The sequence below is a fragment of the Aulostomus chinensis genome, chromosome 9 (assembly GCF_037954235.1).
Source record: "Aulostomus chinensis isolate RoL2024-O1b breed Wild chromosome 9, RoL_Achi_v1.0, whole genome shotgun sequence".
Classification (NCBI taxonomy): Eukaryota; Metazoa; Chordata; class Actinopteri; order Syngnathiformes; family Aulostomidae; genus Aulostomus; species Aulostomus chinensis.
In genome coordinates this window covers 24,563,992-24,585,125 of record NC_141328.1, presented here as the reverse complement: position 1 = coordinate 24,585,125, position 21,134 = coordinate 24,563,992, and the positions used below count along the sequence as shown (strand labels likewise).

Sequence of the window (21,134 nt, the reverse complement as noted above, 5' to 3'; positions counted from 1 at the left end):
AGTAGTTTGATATTTCTATTGGTTTTCTGCGTGTATTTTCACTCTCTCTTTCCCTCTCTCCTAGTGATCTTTCTCATCATATGGAGACCAAGGTCATGGCTGATTGAAATATAATAGAAGTGTAGACATCTGGCCTAATACTGTGGGAAGTTAAATCTATTTTAATGGCCCCTGCCGCAGTGGATTCTCTCTGATGCACTCTTGCGCTTCACTGACAGTAAATCACAATGTTCTCTTATTACCCTGACTGGAATGAGGGCATAGAGAAAGAACAATGAGGGATCCACATCATTTGTTTTCACCCCTCCCTTGCTTTTTCCTCTCCTCCTCTCCTCCTCCCATCTCCACTGCGTTTGCGACTCATAAAGCAAGGGGCTTAAAGAGAGTGACATCATGAAAATAAAAATAAAGGGGATTATGGGCGAGCTATTGTGCCATATGTGATTACTGGGGCTTCCATGTTCCCTTGGGGGGGATGAGTGACTACGATACAACATATTTTATTTATTTATATATTTTCTCTCTAATGAGAAGAATAGGAAATGTGGCGGAGACCTCTTGTCAAAGAAACATAGCCTTTGGTCCAAACATTAAAGAGTTTTCTGTTTCTTTCTATTCCAGCGCAGAGATCTGACGTTTTGGTTTTTTTTTTTCCCTTCACCTTTCATCTTTGATCTATAACTTCTTCTTTTTTTCCCCCCTCTCATTTGAACATTGACATAAATGTGCAGCACACTGACCTTTTTAGCACCTTTTCAAAAATGCTTTCCTGTTTTTAAGAGTTCGGGACCAATCCAGCGATGGTCCGCCCACATCTGGAACCGCGAGTCAGCTCCTCTTTACCCACCTAAATGAGATCTATTTTGATGTGACATTTGAGAGAATTACCGGTGCACGGAAGAGCGGCGAAGAGGTTAGCCTGCTCCTGCACCATTGGCTGAAGTCCACCACAGCCCACCTGTCCTTTAGTGACAGACGCTACCTATGACCCCGCGCTCCTGTCGAAACACCCTCCCCCCACTTCTTACACACTTCACTTATCCCCAGTTCTGTCTTGCTGTCAGTCAGCGCAGCGACTCTGCTATTTCATTCTTCTTCTTTTGTGCTACACCGGCTGCTCCTGTTGATACATCACCCAAATGGAGTTCCTTGTCGTCTCAAAGCCGAGTCAGATAGCCTTTGTGGACCCGGCGCTGTAACGGTCACATGTCCGCCACGCCTCAGCCATGTAGCTGATGATGAGTTTGATTTCTGTCCTTCTCGTCAAGGTTGGTCTTTGAAGGTTATTTTTGAAATTCGCCCGTAAGATGTTTTAAAGATTTACTGTTGCCATGCGTCTATCGGAAACACAGACTGGACGTGAGGATCTTTATGTATGCATGGCCAGCTGTTGTTTGTCGCCCAAACCTTGCTGCTCTGTCATTTTTTTTTTTTTTTTTTTTGCCACAAAGTAGCATATGGCTGGATGACTTTCCATAGGACACCGTATACTCATTCAAAGTTATTTGCTTTTATGACGCAAAGGAGTTGTTGTTTTCTGATCGGTTATTTTTAACACTTTCTCGTGGTGTCTCATTACAGTAAACATATTTGCCGGCTATGATAACCATCAGAGACAGACAGTTAATGTCTTTGGACAATTTGGCCCCCATCAAGCATGACAAGCTCTCTGTTGAGCTCTGCAACATTTTTATTCTCCTCCCTTTGACGAGCACATCATTGTTCCCAGATGAGCTGTCTTCCACTGAACACCTCATAGGCCACGAATGACTCCATCACCCGGCTAATGACTTCATCTCATCTTCCCAGCCATTTGCGTCAAGAAAACTTTTAGCTGAGCTGATTAATTTGTTTCCACTTAAGATGACTTAATGACTTAAGATAACTCAACAGTATGAGGGCTTTGGAGATATCCAACATGTTGGGGGTGTTATTTTGTTGTTGTTGTTTGTTTGTTTCATTTGCGCTCACAGATTCAGTCTAATATTTGACATCTCAAGGTAGACTTTCAGCTGCAGCCTTGCCTGGATACAGCTTGCGCTCACTTGAAATCACCCTGTTTAACTTATACAAAAAATAATAGGATCATGTACAATCAAAGACCGCTCCATGCAAAGCTGTTATTTTCTCCAATAAACATTTCATATATTATTCTGTTCATAGCTGAACATAAATGTGTCCAGTACTAGAACTCTTTCTCCCAACAAAAGCTGATTACACCCCTTTTATTTATTTATTTATTTTTAACAAACACAAAGTGGCAGTAAACCTACTACATTTCAATAAATCACTGAGATTTGAGACATGGATTTGATGCTGAATTTGAGCTAAATAAAACTGTGTTTTTATTCAGGAAAGTCCCATTCAGATGCAGTATTTCTTTGTGCAAAGGAATCCTGGTCAAGATGGCTTTGAAAATTTGAATTTCTTATAAAAAGATAGCGGTAAGGATGACGAACATCACAAAAATTAACATAGGAGACATACTAAACAATCAGGAGATAAAAGGTTTCGCGGCAAAAGATGGGCCTCGTATAAAAAAAAAATTCAGTAAAAGCTGATTTTACCATATTTTTGAACATGCTGATGTCTTCTACCTCCTTCTAGACTTCAGGAGTGTGCAAAAACAAAGCCGATTCACTCAGCTCTGTTCAGGTGCCTGATCATGATTTTCCTGAAGGAAACCATCAGCAAAAATATTGCATTTACAAACTTCAAAGTGGTCACGTTTGACTTTTTTAGGGTGTCATAATGTCAGTGATGAACTCCAGAGAATCAGTACTAATTTTTTTATTCTTAACTGCAGGATGTGTAAAGAAGCGGGCTTTTTTGTTTTTTGTTTTTTTGTTTTTTTGCAATCAAAATTTTCTTTTACCGACTTGTCAGAGTTGTGTTTGCAAATGATTCTGCTGCCCCCAAGTGTCCAAAAACAAATAACTTAGTACTTGTTATTTTTATACTATGCTATTTTAATGCCCCGAACCTCTTACCGTCCCAAATATCACTTCAGAGGTGTGCTCTTATATACTTGCAAACAAATCCCAAGAAGCAATGTCACCCTCTAAGGCTTCAAACCTCTACAAATAAATATTAAAAAATATATATTTCCAAGCTATAAAATTTATCTAAACGGGCAGACGCAGGTGAAGACAAGAGCTCCTTGGTACATTTCGCTTCAGCTGTCTCATACTGATAGTCTGAAGCGTATTATTAAGTCAGTAGTGAATCATTTCTGTGACTTTGGAACTTCACAAAAAGCGTTTTTGTGACTGAATGATGAGTACGTTTTTGTTTTGTTTTTTCCCTCTTCAAAAAAAGAACTGCATTTCATCGTTCACTCTCACCTCCTAAAATATAAGGCTACTGTTAGCTAAGTACCAGCAAGATTATCACTATTCTCCCACACAACGCTTGAATGGGTTTTAATCGAACAGTGTGGTATAAACACTTTTATCTTAAGTTATATAAATTAAACAGTAAATACAGTTCATTTTTTGTGTAGAACGTTCAAGGTCATGCAGGTTTTGAACACTACACCCAAAGGAAGATGCAGCAGATTCGCTCTTTTTAAAAAAAAAAAAAAATACACCACCTCCGTTATGAAGGGTGATCGTCAATATGCCTCAAACTACGTGTCTTATCTTATCGATGATGTTAAAATGAACAAAATGCTTCGTATAGAGTCTTTATGTTACAGAAAGAAGAAAATTGATCTGCAGGCACTTTAAAGGTCTGAAGTGATGTCCTTGTCCAGCCAAATGACACATTTGTTTAAATTTCACCTCTGTGGGTGTGTGTGTGTGTGTGTGTGTGTGTGTGTGTGTGTGTGTGTGAGAGAGAGAGAGAGAGAGAGAGAGAGAGAAGGATAGCGGGAGAAGGCTGAATCAACATTTGGTGTTTCATTCTGACCCCTCTCTTTTATCCGCTCTCCGTCATGTCCTGAAAGACAGTATATTTATGAATTATTTATCTACGTCTGAAAATATTAAACTTGTGAAGTCCTTGTCCCGTGTCTTATCTTCAAGGGCATCATAAGAAGCTGTTAAAAAAAAAAGAAAGAAAAAAAAAAAAGAAGAAGATGAAGATTCACAAAAGCGATGGAAGGCGCCGTCGTAAAATAGCCTCTGACGGCATTTAAATCTTGGAACACGCGTTTGACAAGAGTTATGTTTCATCTGGTGGGGGGGGGGGGGTGTCCTTAACACTTGAGGTATCTACTGTATCCAAGTTGTTCACATCATACAGAAACCATCATCAAGGATGCATCAACCATATTGTCACACGCTTTTGATCTTAAACAGGATTTAAGTTGCAACAATGTTGTTTACTGTCGATTGATGGGTGGCAAACAAGTATTTCATGTGTCTAAGACATTAATGTTCCATATAATACTTAGTTTTTTTGGTCAAAGAGGCCACGTCCTTTTAAGGATAAACCTTATTAAGTACAGGTTTTTTTTTTTTAAGGGTATTTACCATACGACTTTACAAGGCTAACAAATACTGATTAATGCTCAATTGATCAGTGCCAAATTGGCAGATATTTTTCCTCTGATGGAGACCAATAGCCAATATTTACCAAAGGTAATATTATCTATATCAAAACAAGTTTATGTGTGTGTAAATAAAACACTGTCATCACAAATATGTATAGTAATATGGGATTAAAAAGAAAGCAAATTTGGGGGCAGCACATCTCGGAGGTAGAGTGGCCGTCTAGCAACTGAAGGGTCGCTGGTTCGATCCTCACTTCCCCTGGTGAGCATGTCCAAGTGTCCTTGAGCAAGATACTGAACCCGTAATGGCTCCTGATGGCCCTGCGATGGTCTGGTGACCCATTTAGGGTGAACCCCGCCTCTCACCCAATATCACAATATCAGCTGGGATAGGCTCCAGTCCCCCCCCCCCCCCCGACAGGATAACAGATAAGCGGCATAGAAAATGGATGGATGGAAAACAAATATTTACATGTAAAACTATGTATGCTTGTTTATATGTAAAAATGACCAAATGACACTGATAATGTGCTTTTATTGTGGCGCTTCCCAACAATTTACTGTGCGTGTGTGTGTGTGTGAGGCATACAGTGAAAAATCAAGACCTTGGGACGTCTCCATTCCAACATTTTTGAGCTTGAATCGTCGTCTGGGTCACTGTAAGCGTAAGGATTTCAAAACTTGACAAGGACAGCGCCCTCGGCAGTAATTGTGATGCCGATATTTGCCCTGATTAGTCACCTAACCTGAGGAAACATCAGATCAAACACTAATATTTCTTAAAACTCAAAAGGGTGTGGTGCATTCGGACCCTGTTTGGAATCCTCTGAGGGACAATATGGCCGCCTGGACTTCTGTGTTTCTTCCTTTCTATTGTCTCTTGACATCTATTGACAATTCACTGTTTCTCTTTTCTTGCGTTTCTTAAAGTGACTAAAAGATCACAAACGCTCCGCACAGCCTCATTGAATACTTTGACAGATGTCATATATTATGCAGCCTGCAAAAGACACAAAACAGCCAGATTTGTTTATTGTTCTGCATGTATATCGAATTAAACCTGAAGCTCTGTAACAATAATAAGAAAAGACAACAGTAGCAAATGTTTGACAATGAAGAAACAGACATATGCAAAACCCTCATCATGGGAAAAGGAATTGTCAGTGACAATATTTCTAAACAAGCATCAAGTAAAGAGTCTGACTGTTATGGGAGGAGAAAATAGCACAATGATGGCAAACACACCCGCTTTTATTATCATTACTTTCTCTCTAATAATAGTGCACATTATGAGGCTTCCATCCTCTCCTTAAGCACCGGTTCTACTGGTGGGGACGCCGTAGCTGCACCTCTGTATTTCTCGCCATTTGTTTGCTAAAAGTATTTGTTTGCAAGATGAATTGCTGCACTGGCAGGCGGGATGACAGGCAACACGAAGAAGATATTGAATTGATTTCTGAAATGTTGCAGAACGGACTAGTTGATGTGTACCACGAGACATGAATAATAAAAATTCTATTAAAAAGCTCTTGAATGGCTGACACTGGAATATTATTTGTGATGATTAATTTTCTTCAGTCATTATAAAGGGGAGTTGGCATCAGATTGCCTCTGACAAAATTGCTTTTCATTCCCTGGTGAATATCCTCAGTATGCTTTTGAGAGCACAAAACCATATTTCTCTGCACAATATCATGTCAAGATAGGCCTGAAAAAGACAAGCACGGGCTCTGTTCATGCATCACCTTGTTATTACCATCAGATCTGTGCTGTTTTACCTGCTGGGGGTCATTTAGACACTGGAAATGTTTCATAATGAGGAATGCGAGGCTGCTTTGCTCCACTGTTTTCTATTTCTGCACATTTGATTGACATTGTAATTATGAGGTTATGAAATAGCCACTAAGTGAATGTCACTGGTGTTTTTCCACGTAATGAATTTGATTAACTGTATTTTAAAAGCCATGAAAACTGACAAATTTTTTTTTTGTTGTTGTTGCTTTGAAGCTGTCTAGATTTCTGAAGCAAATTATTCTGTACAGCAGCTGTTGTTGTCTAATTAATTCGCTGTGTGCATTTGTGCTGAATGAATTCTTTACACTTTTGTAGTCGCAACAATTTGCATTTTTAATCATCTTTATTTTTGGTGAAACAGTCTTCGAGAATTGCTGTCTAAATCTGAGAATCAACAGGTGCATTTGAATGCTAAATCTAATTACTGCGGAATTCGTCCTTTCACTTGTTCCAGAGTTTAGTTTATCGTAAAAGTTTTTTTTCAGACAGTCTGATGGACACCTCTTTTACTATAAGTATGTCTCTTTTGAGATGGAGGTGCAGAGTATTTATTGTGTTCTTGTAGATTTTCTGTGTGTGCGCTCCAGTTTACTCCCACGCTCCAAAGATGTGCAAATGAGTGTTGGTGGGTTATGGAATTATCCATACTATGAAAGCATTTGTCTGTATGTAAATTCCTTTTGTTTTTAATATACGCTGGAATATTACTTTCCTGCAACTCTGAAGCGTAGTCAAACTTCTGTGTCTGTTTTCCTGCAGAGCTTCTCCAGTCAGGGCAGAGGCAACAGCGGTGGGGGAGGAGGAGCGGGGGATGAGGACTACGAGATCCCACCTATCACACCCCCTAACCATGCCGACCCCTCTCTGCTGCACCTCATGGAGCACGAGTCAGGGTACCCCTTCCACTCCCTGCCTCACAACGGCCTGCTCAACACCTACTCCTACCCGGAGCTGCCCGCCCTCATGATGTCCAACATGCTGGGTCAGGACACCCACCTCCTCTCGGGGCCAATGCATTCAGTGAGTACACCAGGTTTTGTTTTCTTTGCGGTGGAGGAGCTGGACTTGCCCTCCTAGAGAGGAGGTCTCGCTGTTCTCTAAAGCGATCATGTATACTTTCAGCAATTTGAACCAAAAAGGAACTCAATTTCACCAATATTATTAGAACCTCTCATTAGTCTTCATCAGGGCATGCCGAAAATGTTTGCTGACTACTCTTTTCCAGATTTTGTTATGTATTCTCGAATACAATCAAAGAGACTAAAAGGAGAATATGAGAGGTTTAGTCGCCTAAAATAAGGGTTAGAGCAATCAAATGACTAAAATGTGACCAAAACCCCCCCAAAAATCAAAATTACCTGGTCAAAAAAAACAAAAAACAACCACACAAAGAAGGTTCACCTTGAAGAAAATCAAGGTCCATTTTCACCAACTAAAGTACTTGTGCTTTTCTGAGAGGCAAAAATGCAACCAATCCAACTCAAACTGGACAGAATGAAATATGGATAACGATGACTAGATATGATGCAAACTGACACGGACGTTTGACGCAAGGCCACTCCATTTAAAAATAGTTCCAAATGACCAGTAAAAGCGATGTAAACCTATATTTTGTCCCCATTTATTGCTTTTTGTGTTCTCACAAGCACTGTGGAAGGCTGATAACAGGTCAGAGCGTTTTCTCTGAAGGAGTCACATGATCATGCCATGGAATGTTCGGTCTTTTCAAAAATGATTCCAACAGCGATTCATCTTCTGATGTTGCATTGATGTTTGGAACTTGTGTAACCAGCAATGAACCATTCGAATGACTGAATTCTTGTGCGTGAGCAAAGTGTTCCTCTATTAGGGTGATAATTAGAGCTTTTAGAGGCTCAGGAAGCTACGACGGTGAAGTCTGAGTGAGGGCAGAGCCTATACATGCAACATTTATAAATACAGAGAGCTGCAGACCTTCACAGCAGAGCTCCTTTAATATCTATTCAGCTGCACAACTCAAAGATTTCATTGCCTCAAAGTGAGCCGAGAAAGAGAGCAAGAAACTCAGCGTTGCACATTTTCATTCCTTTTTTCATTCGAGGAGGGGAGTGGGGGATATCCCTTGTCAGCTACTTTTTCTTTTCAGAAACATGCTGTGGACCCCTGTTCCCCCCCCCCCAGTAAAAGGACTTTTTCTTGTGTTAAACATGCTTCAGACTGAACATGTAAACACCCCTGCCGAACACATTCAAATGCTTTAATCATAGAATCGAACCGGATGAATTATAGATGGCCCGTGTGGTTAATTATTCAACGTCATATACTTTCATCTGACATAAATATTACTTTTTTTCCTCTCTACCCCCCATCATGAATATTTATGCTTTAATGTGAGCATCCGTGGCATTTATCCGCCGTTAATCAGGTCTTATGTGATTTTTCAGAATCAAACTGCATAAGTTGCAGGCTCCAGTTTTTCCGTGGGTGGTAGCTAAGGCCTCTGTTAAAGGCAGTGTTCAGGATTAGGTCACAATCCACCGGCTACTGTGCTGAATCTGCTCGCTGCAGGAGAATGAAGCTGGAACAGTTACAGTTGATCTGCTTATTAGTGTCGGCTGCTGGGTTTAATGACACAAATTTGAATGATTTTTGTAGATGAGAATGTATGAACTGTCTCTGGACGCATCGTGTGTGTGTGTGTGTGTGTGTGTGTGTGTGTGTGTGTGTGTGTGTGTGTGTGTGTGTGTGTGTGTGTAAGGTGAACTTAAATGTAACAAAGCAGTGATTTTAAAGAGGGAAACAGAGAGGGAGTGTCTGCCTTTTAAACAGCTTTTGTTTCACCTTTGCAATTATTTATTTTCAAATAGCCCTTCAGGGTAATGTTCCATTTTCTTATTTCACACCCCCTTTTCTCATAAATGAACCGTCATTGCAATAAATCACCGCACAAACAGAGACTTGCACACACTGTGAAAGGTCCAGAGATTTATGTAACACATTCATGTTTCCCACTTCCACATTTTAGTACTACTCTTGCAGAGCCTGGCTAATAATAGCCACTATTAATATTTCTTGTTGCCTAGCAACCGCCGCAAGTAATAGCTTACTCTGGAAAAATAGATGACCGATAAGGAAGGGGGGTGGGGTGGAAGTGGGGGGTGTATGGGGGGGGGGGGGGGATTCAATTCATTTATTATCTCCCGGGACAAGAGGAGCTTATTTCTGAGGCTGAGGAATAGGAAAGCAGGCTGTGTGTATTGAGAAATATTTTAAAGCAATCAAAGATGACGTTATTTTCATTTTATTTCCATTAGGGATGTTTCATTTGATGTTTCCCCCGCAAAGTCAATTAACATTAATTTCATACTGATAAAGGTATAATGAGCAGGATTGGATTTGTGTCTGCTGATCGCTTAAAGAATAGCACGCGTGGAGGGAAACGGGCTCTCTGTGCAGCAGAGCTCAGAAAAGAAGAGTCTTTACCTTTGTAGCAGTTTATTGACAACCGGAACGCTAATCGTTCAACAGTCTTCTCTCACCATCGCTGAAGAAGCAAGTAAAAAGTCAACAGTGTTACCTTAAGGATACACTTCTCCACAATAAAAGCTCTCCTTCAATGCACATATAAACCTCCTACTAGTACAAGCTCAGCTGGAGCAACAGATACGCTTCATCTCCAGGGACGTTGTTGCTGGTTTTTGTACAACATTTAGCCTAAGGCTAAAGCTCTGTAAACTTCTCCCTGCTGTGGGATTCTCTTTTTCAGCACACATCGATCCTACAGCAAACAGAGTTAAATCATTACAGGATTGAGAGCTGTGGACTGACCGTCATCATCATGCTGCATAGGCATGAAATGTTGCCTTTAAAGTCTGTAATTTCTCCTCATCTAGAGCGCACTGTAATGATCGTGAGACTCCTGACCTGCAGATCTATGGAGCCCCGATTTTCCTGCTGAATTTATCGTGTCTGCCAACCGCCTCCTCTCCATCTAATTATGACTATACCTTCAGCAGACATATTAGCCGGGAAATCACAAGACGTGCAGCAGATTGAGTATTGGGTACACTTCAAAGTGTGTACATTTGATGTACATTTAGGCTTAGATTTTCTTTTTTTGGGGGGGTTTTGTTCAGGTGTGGGAGTCGATCTTTTCTGCTGGAGTCTGATGTTTTTCATAATAGCCTTAACTGCCAGTTTTGAACCATTTATCAGACTTCAAATTGCACCATTTACAAAGACCCCAACAAGAAGAGGGATCAGCGTTATAAAAGACAAGAGCTGTCAATCAGAAATGCTCTTACATTCTTCAAGACCCTTCCCCCCACTTCGCTGACCTACTCAGTTCTCATCTTTGAAACAAACGGCGGAGTCTTGGGTGACTGTGAAATGTTAACTTGCTGTCATGTGAATGCTTGTTGCTTGAGGAGAATCCCTGTCTCACCCTTAGCTGTCAGTATTTCTGCCAGCTCGGGAAGAAGTGGCACTCAGGGGTCTCATGTTCAACAAGCCCCCTGATCACTCAGGTCTGGCTGAAGCTTCGCGGGGTGGGGGGTGGGTAGTGGGTGGTGGGTGGGGGTGATAACGAGATCTATCTCTTTGAAAGAATAAAGGAGGAGGGACACTCGCTAGTAGACGGTAATGAGGGGTCGTGGAGGAGTTTGTGGAACAGCCCCAAAATAGTGCCTTAAGGGGCGCCAGGGCGTTTAAATATTGAAACAGAGCACCAGCCCCTGTCTCATTACTGGTGTAATGAGGCTAGTTAGGGAGGGAAAAGCCCCGACTGCCAAAACAGCAGCTGCCAGTTTTACAAGTTTATGTCACGTTACTCTCATGACTCCTGGTTGGGATTTTGCTCAGCTTAGTTACGCGCCAGATTCATATTTTTGGCAGATGTGTGAGTCACAGACCTTTCTTAATGTTCCGCTGTTAGTTATTATTGCTGACGTGTATACTGACAGCCGGGATGTTCCTAGTTTTTAAGTTTGCCGTCATAGATTTTTCGATGATGTGATATTTGTCGGCCACTGGAGCAGACATACACACCGAGCTCACATGTCGCCTCAGAGAGTTGTTATAGCTAACAGTCGGAGCTACATTCGTGTTGAAGCCTTTGTGATGAATGTCATATCTAAATAAAATGAGCAAAGACGTGCACAAGTCGTTCACCAAGGGGAAGACGCTTGGCACAGATCCCCCAAAAAATCTTTGTGATTGTTTTTGAATATTTTTCCACAATCCCAACAATGTGTAAAAATGATCGTTCAGCCGTTTTGACAAAAGCACAAGATCTAAGTTGTTCGATTTTCTGTCCTCCTTGGGTGATGGATTCAGTTTATCCAGCAGGACTGACAGTGAATATTACATTTGATGGACAGAAACACCGTAATAAACTGCAAGATGGTAGAGTTTGGTGAAAATTCATGTTACATTTTTTTTCTTGCTGGCAGTAAGAAATACTGACTAGTGGAGATTTAACTTACTAAAAACTAAAGTACAATATGAGATGACAGTTGTGTGTGTGTGTGTGTGTCTATTTCCAGGATATGTCTGTGTCGCAGATTTCCACAAAGTTATGTGAGCTTGACTTCATTTGACTGCATTGAATCTGTGAAGGAAATTTATTTTGCATCACTTGACATTTAAGACATAGACAACAAAGGGAACATCAAAATGTATTGACAGCTCTGTTTGAGATTGTTAAAAGCCAAACCGAGCGATTAAAAACGTGAATCTTTTCAGAAATGTGATGTTACGATATCCAGAACTGTCCAGGCACAGGAAGAAGAGCGTCTGCAGTCTAATTTAAAGTACTCAAACAATGAAGCTCCATCAGCTGTCACAGAACTACTGTATATTTCTATTTTCCAGCCCCTTTACTGCCTGTTTCATAAGAAAGAACTGCTTTAAAATAAACCTTAAGACAAGAAATAATAGAAATATTCCAGTTTTACTTGATTTCACATGCGCTTGGATTACTTGTGTTTATTGAAACAGCACTCTCCTTTTTTGTAGCTTTTAGACATATCTCATATGACCTGCTTGCTCGGCTGCCTTTCACCGGGATAGATGTGACATCTCGCTGACATTCCAAGATAAATCACTTTTTTGTAACAGTAGAAATGTTTTCTGTTGTGCCTTTTCTTTTCGCAAAAGAAAGACAGATGCCCTTCAGTGCGTCACTCCACAACAGGGGCGAACAATGTGTCTTGTAGTTGTCAAGAGAAATGACAGCGAGATAATTGGAAGGGCACTCCTGGTTCATTTAAACCCAAACAAATAGGTTTCCAATGAGAAATGTGCTTTAAAAGTAAAGCTTTGTTTTGTGCAGCTTATTATGCCGCGTTCAGAGTGGAGTAATGAAGAGGAGTATTAACAGTTTGAGCATTAAAAACAAATGCACATTCATTGCGGTTCATGAATATTCATGGCTCTAATTCAAATAACCTTAGGCGACTGTTACGACTAATGAATATTTAAAACAGCTTGGTCACAGATATTTGAACACTGCATTACGGCTGACTTTCTGCGATCATAACGCACAAGGGTAAACAATTTGGCAAAAACAGATTTTAGCGGTTATCAAAATACATCTGGAAAACAGCAACTCATGTTACATGGCACATTAGTTACGGGCCGCTGATGCTCCACAACGTGATGACATGCAAGAGGACAACAAAGTGAAGAGTTGACAATAATCGAAATTACTGTCATAAGGAATTGTTGATAAATCAATCAATCGAGTTGTAAACAAAACAACATGCAAATTTTAAGCCTCGTAAATGAGAGAATTTGACGCGTTTCTTCATTTTGTGTGACTGTGAATTGAATAGCTTTAGACAAACCAAGACCATGCTGGGCAATAAAAAAGGACACATCACCAACGGCAGTCGGAAAATTATTCAATAGATTATCCTACATTTAAATGTAATTAATTCAGCAAATGAATGCACTGAGCAAATATGCGGTGTTCAGCTGCATGATCGCGCCTCTAGCCATGTGCTTCGGCGGGGACGCGCTGTCATGTGAGTCGTTTGTGCAACGGAAAAAGTTGGAGGGAGAAATTAGGGCAGATCTGTCGAGAGAAGTGAGAGATCAGCTCACCGATATGGAGGTTACTTTGTTTGGAGTCTCACTGATTAAAGGGGGAGGGGGGGGGGATCCAACCCTTTTTCTCCTGATCATTATTAAAATAGCCTCTTAAAAAAACAATCCTCAATAATTAAACATTTAACCCAGATCATTTTTTCAGAGACTGGCACCCTGGCATTTTGCCATGAAAAACTAATGAATAATTAATAAATGCCTACAGACTTATCCATAAACTGTTAACTTTACTCGTAGTGCTTATCATAGTCAGACCGCCCCGCTCAGGTGGGCTTGAGTAGCAGCTGCACCAGAACGGGACTCACCCTCAGAGGGACCCTCCATGTTTACATTTGCCACGCTGGGTTTCAGAAAGCCCGCCACCCTCACACACACTCTAAACGGGAGAATCCCTTACTGCCCACTTAAAATGGGGCCTCGGCTGCTTCCTTTGAGGGATCAGAATGGTGACTCGTCCTTCTCGCCACCAATGCAACGCTAATTAGGCCCACCACAAAGTCAGCCTGTGGGGATAATGTCCCATTATTAGAGTCATTTGTTTCAATTAACCGCTCTGTGATTCTACAATAGCATGCCGCAGCCTGGCGCAAAGAAGCCATTACTCTTGCCCAAGGAACCACTGAGGTTTGGGGACAAGAATGTTTGTAAGAAGGCTTCTGATAGCAGCTGGGGGTGGTGCTGCCAGGCTCCACTTACTACCCAGCCACCGTTAAGATGTTTCATCTATGGGAGCACAAAAAACTGCTTATTCATGCTGAATCCTTGTAGAATATTCAGAGACAAAGAGGTAATAAAGTCTATTTTCTGGCTTTATTGTGTCTGAAATGGCCTGATTTTTGTTCACTTCACGGAAAGTGGAGTGGTTAGCAGGGGACTGTTGACTTGAGTATGGACCACTGAGAACTTTTCCTTTCCCCTTTTAAAAGCAGAGCTCATAGTGGTTGAGTGAATTACTATTTTGCAAATGTATACTTTTACTGCTCATTTCATTTTTAGACTGCATGCAGGTTCCCCTCTACAGCTCAGCCATTACTCTCCTAAAACCTTTTTTTTTTTGTAAATAGGAGCAATTTGATATATTTGATGTATTGTCATCACATCAGTGAACAAAGGCAGCAAATGGCTTTGTAATGCTCTCCCTCCCAACCCTACTTTAGGACTACAAAACGACAATGAAGGTCCTTTAATAATAAGGAAGACAGCTGCAAGACAAACTCAATGTGCTTTACATATAAAAAGAAAAACATCAAGAATCTGCAACAGCAACAACATACCTTTGCACATATTTGCTATCACACACACACAAGCATTGAACAAAAGCACTGGATTGCAGTTAATCTGGTACTTGTCAGCTTCATCTCTGTTTTGTCTCGGGGAGGGGGATTCAGCCACTAAAGACTTGTACAGAAGAGAAAGCCATATATCAGGGAAAAGCAAGGCAAGAAAAAGTTTTTTGTTTTTTTTTTAATTTTATTTTTGTGAACTAAGAGTAGAGTTGAATATGGGGTATAAAATCACACCTGGTCCATGACAATACAGCGACTCACCACCAGTGGAGCCGGGCCGCCACCTGCAAGCTGTGGCGTGTGCAGATGTCTGAAGTGGAGCAACTGTATTCTTAATTGATGTCTGGGTGATAGGTTTTTAGCTGTGTTACTGCGTTTCTCAACATGGAAGATAGAATTTAAAAAATAATAATTCTTCTGTCACTCTAGTCCCTCCCACTTACAGTGTGACATTGCTTTATGACTCCAGAATGAAGAAAGAGCCAGCCACGTATATTTAACTTGAAGCTAACTGCGATTGACGGGTAACAACAGAAAAAAACATGTCCTGAAAAATATTTATTTACAGTTCACAAACTCTAAAGCACATTGTTGTCATGCACATCTTCTTTATCCAGGTCAGTAGCCCGGAAACACGTTGACCAGCTGGCGCTATTAGTTTAACCAGCTCGCTTGGTCATGTGGTGACGTTGAACTGCACATGTTATTGTTTGTTTGTTTGTTTGCTTGCTTTGTTTGTTAAAGCTCAAATCCAAGTGTTTTTGTGGATTACTGAGTTTACAGCTGCATAAAGAAGCTGGGGATTATAACAGGCATTATAGATGAGAGTTGGTTATGAGATGGTCATCAAAGCTCTTTTTTGTAGGCGGTGGCTATGGGTCAACATCAGCTTGGAGGGAAACACACGTGGCTGGCTCCTAAATTCTGGAGTCACAAAAAAAGATGCAAGAGGGAAAACCTGTCTTTGAGCAAGACATTTATTTGTGAAAAGCTTGAAAAATGCACTTTTTGGGGGGGAAGTTTTTCTTGAAGAGAAGAGGGGAGAAAAATAAAAACAAATTACAATATCGGACAGTATTGATAAAACATGCCAAGGAGCTTGATGACAACATTAGCCCCGCCCCTGGAGCTGTTTGGCAAATCATTAATCCCCTGCAGTGTTTATTGATATCACACCACCTGATTAATCCATTTCTGTAAAGTTTGAAAAACCTGCACCCGAGCAGCTCATCGCAGTGGGCCAGTGCACAGTGAGCGGAATACAACCAGCTCCTGGTCCGAGTTCCACCAGAGAGCCACGGACATGAGAGTCCTGATGGGGGTCTCGTCAGGGTCCAGGTCAGAAATCTCCTAAGGAACTGAACCATACAGAGAGACGATAACCAGTAGAGAGACTCTAAAGTTATAATCAATTCGAATAATTATTCAATATTCCTTTTGAATGTTGCTGTAATCGAATCTGTTTCAAATTCATACATAGACAAGTATTTTTCAGATTTAATATGAATTGGTTTTGTTTTTTTAACTGTCACATAATTCTCAGGTGGTAGAATGATGATCTTGTAATATTTGACACGTGACGTTAAAGGTCAGCGACACCCAGTTCAGCAGCAGTTTGTCCTCCTTGTATGCTGCCTGCTGTTGGTCGCAGCTGGAGGCTGAAAGGGCCGACTAGCGGCAGGTTTGCATGAAGTCTGAGAGAAATCATTACTGTTGTTAGATGATGTAAGAGGAAGAGAGACCATGGTTGGCAGTGATTCTTTTAGCAGGAAACAAACAAACAAACCGGTGAATTAATATGAACTTGAGCTGATTGTTTTGTTGAAACATCAGCTCTCTGCTCATCATTTATTTTTATCAGCTTCACTTAAAAATTAAAAAAAAAAACAACACAAAAAGAAAAAAAAAAAAAAAACGACCTCATTTAACACCGGCGGCACAAAGACACCTATCAACTCAAAATGATGGCTAATACAATAATGCAGAGCACTTTTCAGTCCTTTCAGCAGCACATAATGGAAACTTCGATTGATACCAAGAGGTTGCTGCCCTGTGATGCCTCTGTTGCCAGGCTCTCTCATTGGCTTTCTCCCCCCCGCTGCGCAGATGTTTACAAAGAGACATCACCAGCTCACATTAAAGGGTTCAAGTTGTCCCCTCGGGCTGTTGCTATGGAAATAACCCTGCTATGGTCGCTCATTCATGTTTGATTAATTGTTTTTTCCTTTCTGTGCTGTTGCCTCTACAAAGACCTCATCATGTGAACATTTTATCTTGAAAACAAACAATAGGAAAGAATTAGTTTGTCTGAATCCCTTTATATGAGCTTCAAGACTTTTAAAACAGGACATCCACAAAATAGAAAATTCTATTATATCATATCAATGTTAATAGGGCTTTGCCTGAGAAGCCATATAATCATGCATCTGTTTTTTTATTCAGTTTCTCAGCCCTACCTGGACTGAGGATAAGCATTTTGCAGTTTTCCCCCTCTAAATTGCACAGTGTAGTGCTGAGCTACAGCAACCCACTGGGGCCAATTAGGACGCCAGCAGAGCCAGGAAGTGCATAGCAGATGCTTTTGCCACTATTTATTAAAATCCAATCTGCGGAGGCCCCTCCAACAGCTCGTTAAACTACCGTTAATCTAATTAGCTCTCACTTGCCACTGTTTTCACCACATTACCAAATACAAGGGCCTTGACTTTGCAATTTAGGCTGATTAAGTAGGTCCAGCGGTGTTTGGCGAAGCTTGTAGGGAGGAGTTCCTCAGAGCTGTCAGTCCGTTTTCACAGTCGGATAAATCACGGAGACCGCTTTGATTTTTGGACTGGAATTATAATATCTGCAACGATCATGTCGGTTGAAATGAAATCCCAATTCCTCGATCACAACAACCTGCGTGTCCAAAAACATATTCCACATCATAAAGAAGTTGTGTGTTTGTCATGGCGAGGCACCATAATCTCTCCTGGATCAGATCCATCGATGTCCTTTCATGATGTTTTAAACCACAACCATGAATCTGCACTTCCGGTTCATTATTGTTTGGGCTGGGCTGTGTTTTGATTTGATGAGCGCCTGGTTCTACTCAGAGATCTGTGTGGTGGCTTTGACGTGCCGTCATTGCTTGCAGATGGTCCGTCTGACTGGAACTGTAATAGCTTCCAGATGAAGAGTGCGGCGTATATTTTTAAAGACACATTTGAAACCATCAAACCTGACCTCGATGGTGGGAATATAGAACAACTCACGTGGTGTGATTGTAAAATAATTGACAGGTTTATACAACATGAAAATACACTGAGATGTTTCGTTCAGGCTGATTTATCACATGTTGTGTAATGTTCAAACCAGCGTCTGCAGTATTTTGCATTTTAGTCTTAAAGAGAGGGCTGTCCTTTTGTCTGCCAACATTATGTAAGACAATCTTGACGCCATTTAGATGCTGTTTAAAAGTGAAACTACCATCTAAATAACCGCTAAATGCATGTAATAAAAACCAAAATGTACGCCCCCGCGTGATTCCTGACCCTCGTTATGGAAACTCGACAAAGACTTCTTTACTTGGCACTTAAAGCTCTTAAATCATACGTTCCTCTGTACGGCAGGTAAGAAAACTACAGCAAGACACAGTTTACATTCATCATAACATTTTGCCACATCTTCAGGCGTAGCACGCTAACTACTGCATGGATGTCTTCTTATTTTAGTAACGAGCTGACTTTGTAGCCACTCTGAGGAGGAAAAAAAAAAGGGACGTGTTTGCATCCATCAGGTTGTCTTCTGATATTTTTGTTGCGCTGTACACACAATCTTCAAGAACCTGCTTTTTTTTTCCCCTTAAAACTGCAAGTTACAGTCTAGGGTGGGGGGGGTGTGCAGAAAAATTATATATGGCATCTTGAAATTACATTATTCTCGCTGCTGCTGCTGCTCTAACCATGGCCATTTATCTATTTATAAACCCACAAAGGCTTAGAGTCTGTAACAGCTGCACTAAGCTGCGCTGCTCTCTAGTATGCTGGTGTGGAGAGGTCCGTGCTTGTGCTGTTGAAGAGACGCATTCTAGTGTACTACAAATGTGTTTTACACCAGTATCATTATTTGAAACTCCTCGGTCGGTGTCTTTAAAATACATGAAAATAAAACACCTCTGTATTAACCTGAAAGCGTCGTGGTCAGTTTAGCATCTGAGCTTCAGTTTATGGTTAAACACCCTGAAGGGTTTCACTGCTGCAGCTTATAATTATCTTATACAGCAGAATATAGATGGGCATTGTGTAACGGAGACAGTTTTGTACTTTACAACTCCTCTTTACTTGTTCTTCTATTTAACTACATTTAGTAAAGGCAAAGCTAAAACACCTTAGATAATGTTTTCACAGTGAAACAAGGTAAACACACATAGACGCTACCACACTACATATTATTTAGTCCCTGCCTGTGGTCTCCATCCTCTCTCACTCTCTCTCTCTCTCTCTGTGCACACCCCCCCCCCCCCCCCCAGCAGCGACTTACTCAAGGGAATATTTGGGAATGAAGGAAATTAAATCTGCTATTATCCTATAATTGCCACGTATGAGTTGTGCCGTCACAGTTGTTCAGCAGAAGTTATATTCTTTGTGTGCGTGCGTGCATGCATGTTTGTGTGTGTGTGTGTGTGTGTGCGCGTGTGTGTGAATGAAATCGCTCCCTTGGTCACTTGCAGCTCCCTATAGAATAGACTGTTATTCTATAGTAAGCAGTAAATCGACATTTTTGAACACAGTTACACATGTAGTTCTGAATGACTGCAATTTTCACTTCACTGCAAGTAACACACTTTATTTTTGAGGGAAACACTCAGAACTCAGTCTCCCAAAGGAAAAGCACAGTAAACTGTACAATACTTAGGGGGGCGGATTTCAGCAGTAATTTTGCTTCAACCCAACCTGTATTTTTCAAACATGCGTCATCAGGGTTTTTTTAATGTCTCTTAAAAAGTGCACTATTAAAATCTTTATGCAACATTTAAGCAGTCCAGTACAGAGAGAAAACTTTCTGCATGTGGTCTCATTAAAGAAAATCCCCAAAACTACATTTACTTGCTTTTTTCCTGGTCTGTTCTTAATCAAAGATGAGTTCCCTCCCGATCTTTAATGCTCTTGAGCTAATAGCCTCCCCTGTATCACAGTCAGCTGCAGACCGATACGTCCCCTCACTCTGCTGCAGGCTTTTTGAGGATATTTCCCTGCATAAAAAAACAACAAAAAAAGCTTGATGTTTGCATGCGAACTACGTAGCAAGCGTGCGTCTTCTTCCCATGTTTTAATTGTCTGCGCCATCATGTCCACGCCAGTCACGACGTTTACATGTGATTTGTCGCTCTGCATCATGCTTCGTTGTAATAGGCCGTCGCTGTAAAGACGAGCGTCACATCGCAGTGGTTCCTGTTTGTTTTTATGGCCTTCTGAAATCAATACGGCATACAGCCTCTCCACTCTGCTGCTCCCTGTATATGATGATGATGATGATGATGATGATGATGATGATGCATATTTTCAGGAGACTATGATTCGACAAACACTTTTACACTCTCCCATACTATTACCTGGTTTTATTGTCTAATTTTCATGTCTTTTAAACTGTCAGTCTCCATATCTGAGCCCGTCCTTCTTTTTGTTATCAAGCCTCTCTACATCCCTCCACTCCACTCCTCTGCCTATCTCTTCATCATCTCTCTTTCCTCTTGTTTCATCTTCCTCCTTCTCCCTCTCCATTTCTCTTTCTCTCGCTCCTGTTTTGATAGTGACGCAGTTATCAGGCTGTCAATTCTAATCTTGTCTTACCAATGCAGTGCTGTCCATTCAGAATCACAGCAGCCCCCCCCCCTTCTGCCTCTCTCTCTCTCTTTCTCTCTCTCTCACTCACTCTCTCCCCCATCACCCCCTTCCATGTCTCTCTCTCCCTCTCAGACAACAGAAATGCTGATGGGATGAGCAAGCTGCGGCTGACACTATAGTTCAATCTTTTGATGGTAAACTAGAAAGCTGTGTACAAAATATATTTAGACTCGGCTGGTCTTTGCGGAACACGATGGCATCTTACCTAGCAACAACCGTGTGCTTTTAAGCTCCTCTACATTGAGTTTCTTTAAATATATCGGAAGAAGTGGAAAATGTTTTATTTCTAGCAGCAGTGTTATCCTGATCTGTCAATGAACAGTTCGCACTCTTGTTTGGAGGAAATCTGAAAAAAAAAAAAGTACTTGTTATATTACATTTCCCTGCATGTGAGTGGCTGTCAAGAACCACAGGAGACCTTCAATATAAGATATTATATTAGTCACTACCTGTATTGGCAGATTCTATGGTTAATAAATGACACGGTCACATTTTGACAGCAGAGCAGGAGACAGTGTCTGTGCACATGCTCCCACATGTCCCTCATCCATCATGTGATAATCAGAATTACAACTGTCATAGTTAGCA

At 41.0% G+C, this 21,134-nt stretch overlaps 1 protein-coding gene across 3 annotated transcripts in view; it reads left to right on the top strand.

The window, feature by feature from the left end:
* Window positions 1-21,134, top strand: part of LOC147256465 (TOX high mobility group box family member 2-like) — an 84,863-nt gene that overhangs the window by 53,195 nt on the left and 10,534 nt on the right. For all 3 annotated transcript variants that reach the window (XM_086214470.1, XM_086214469.1, XM_086214468.1), the window contains one exon: window positions 7,049-7,309. In XM_086214470.1, coding sequence (XP_086070596.1) covers window positions 7,049-7,309 — 261 coding nt within the window. The remainder of the gene's footprint in view (window positions 1-7,048; window positions 7,310-21,134) is intronic.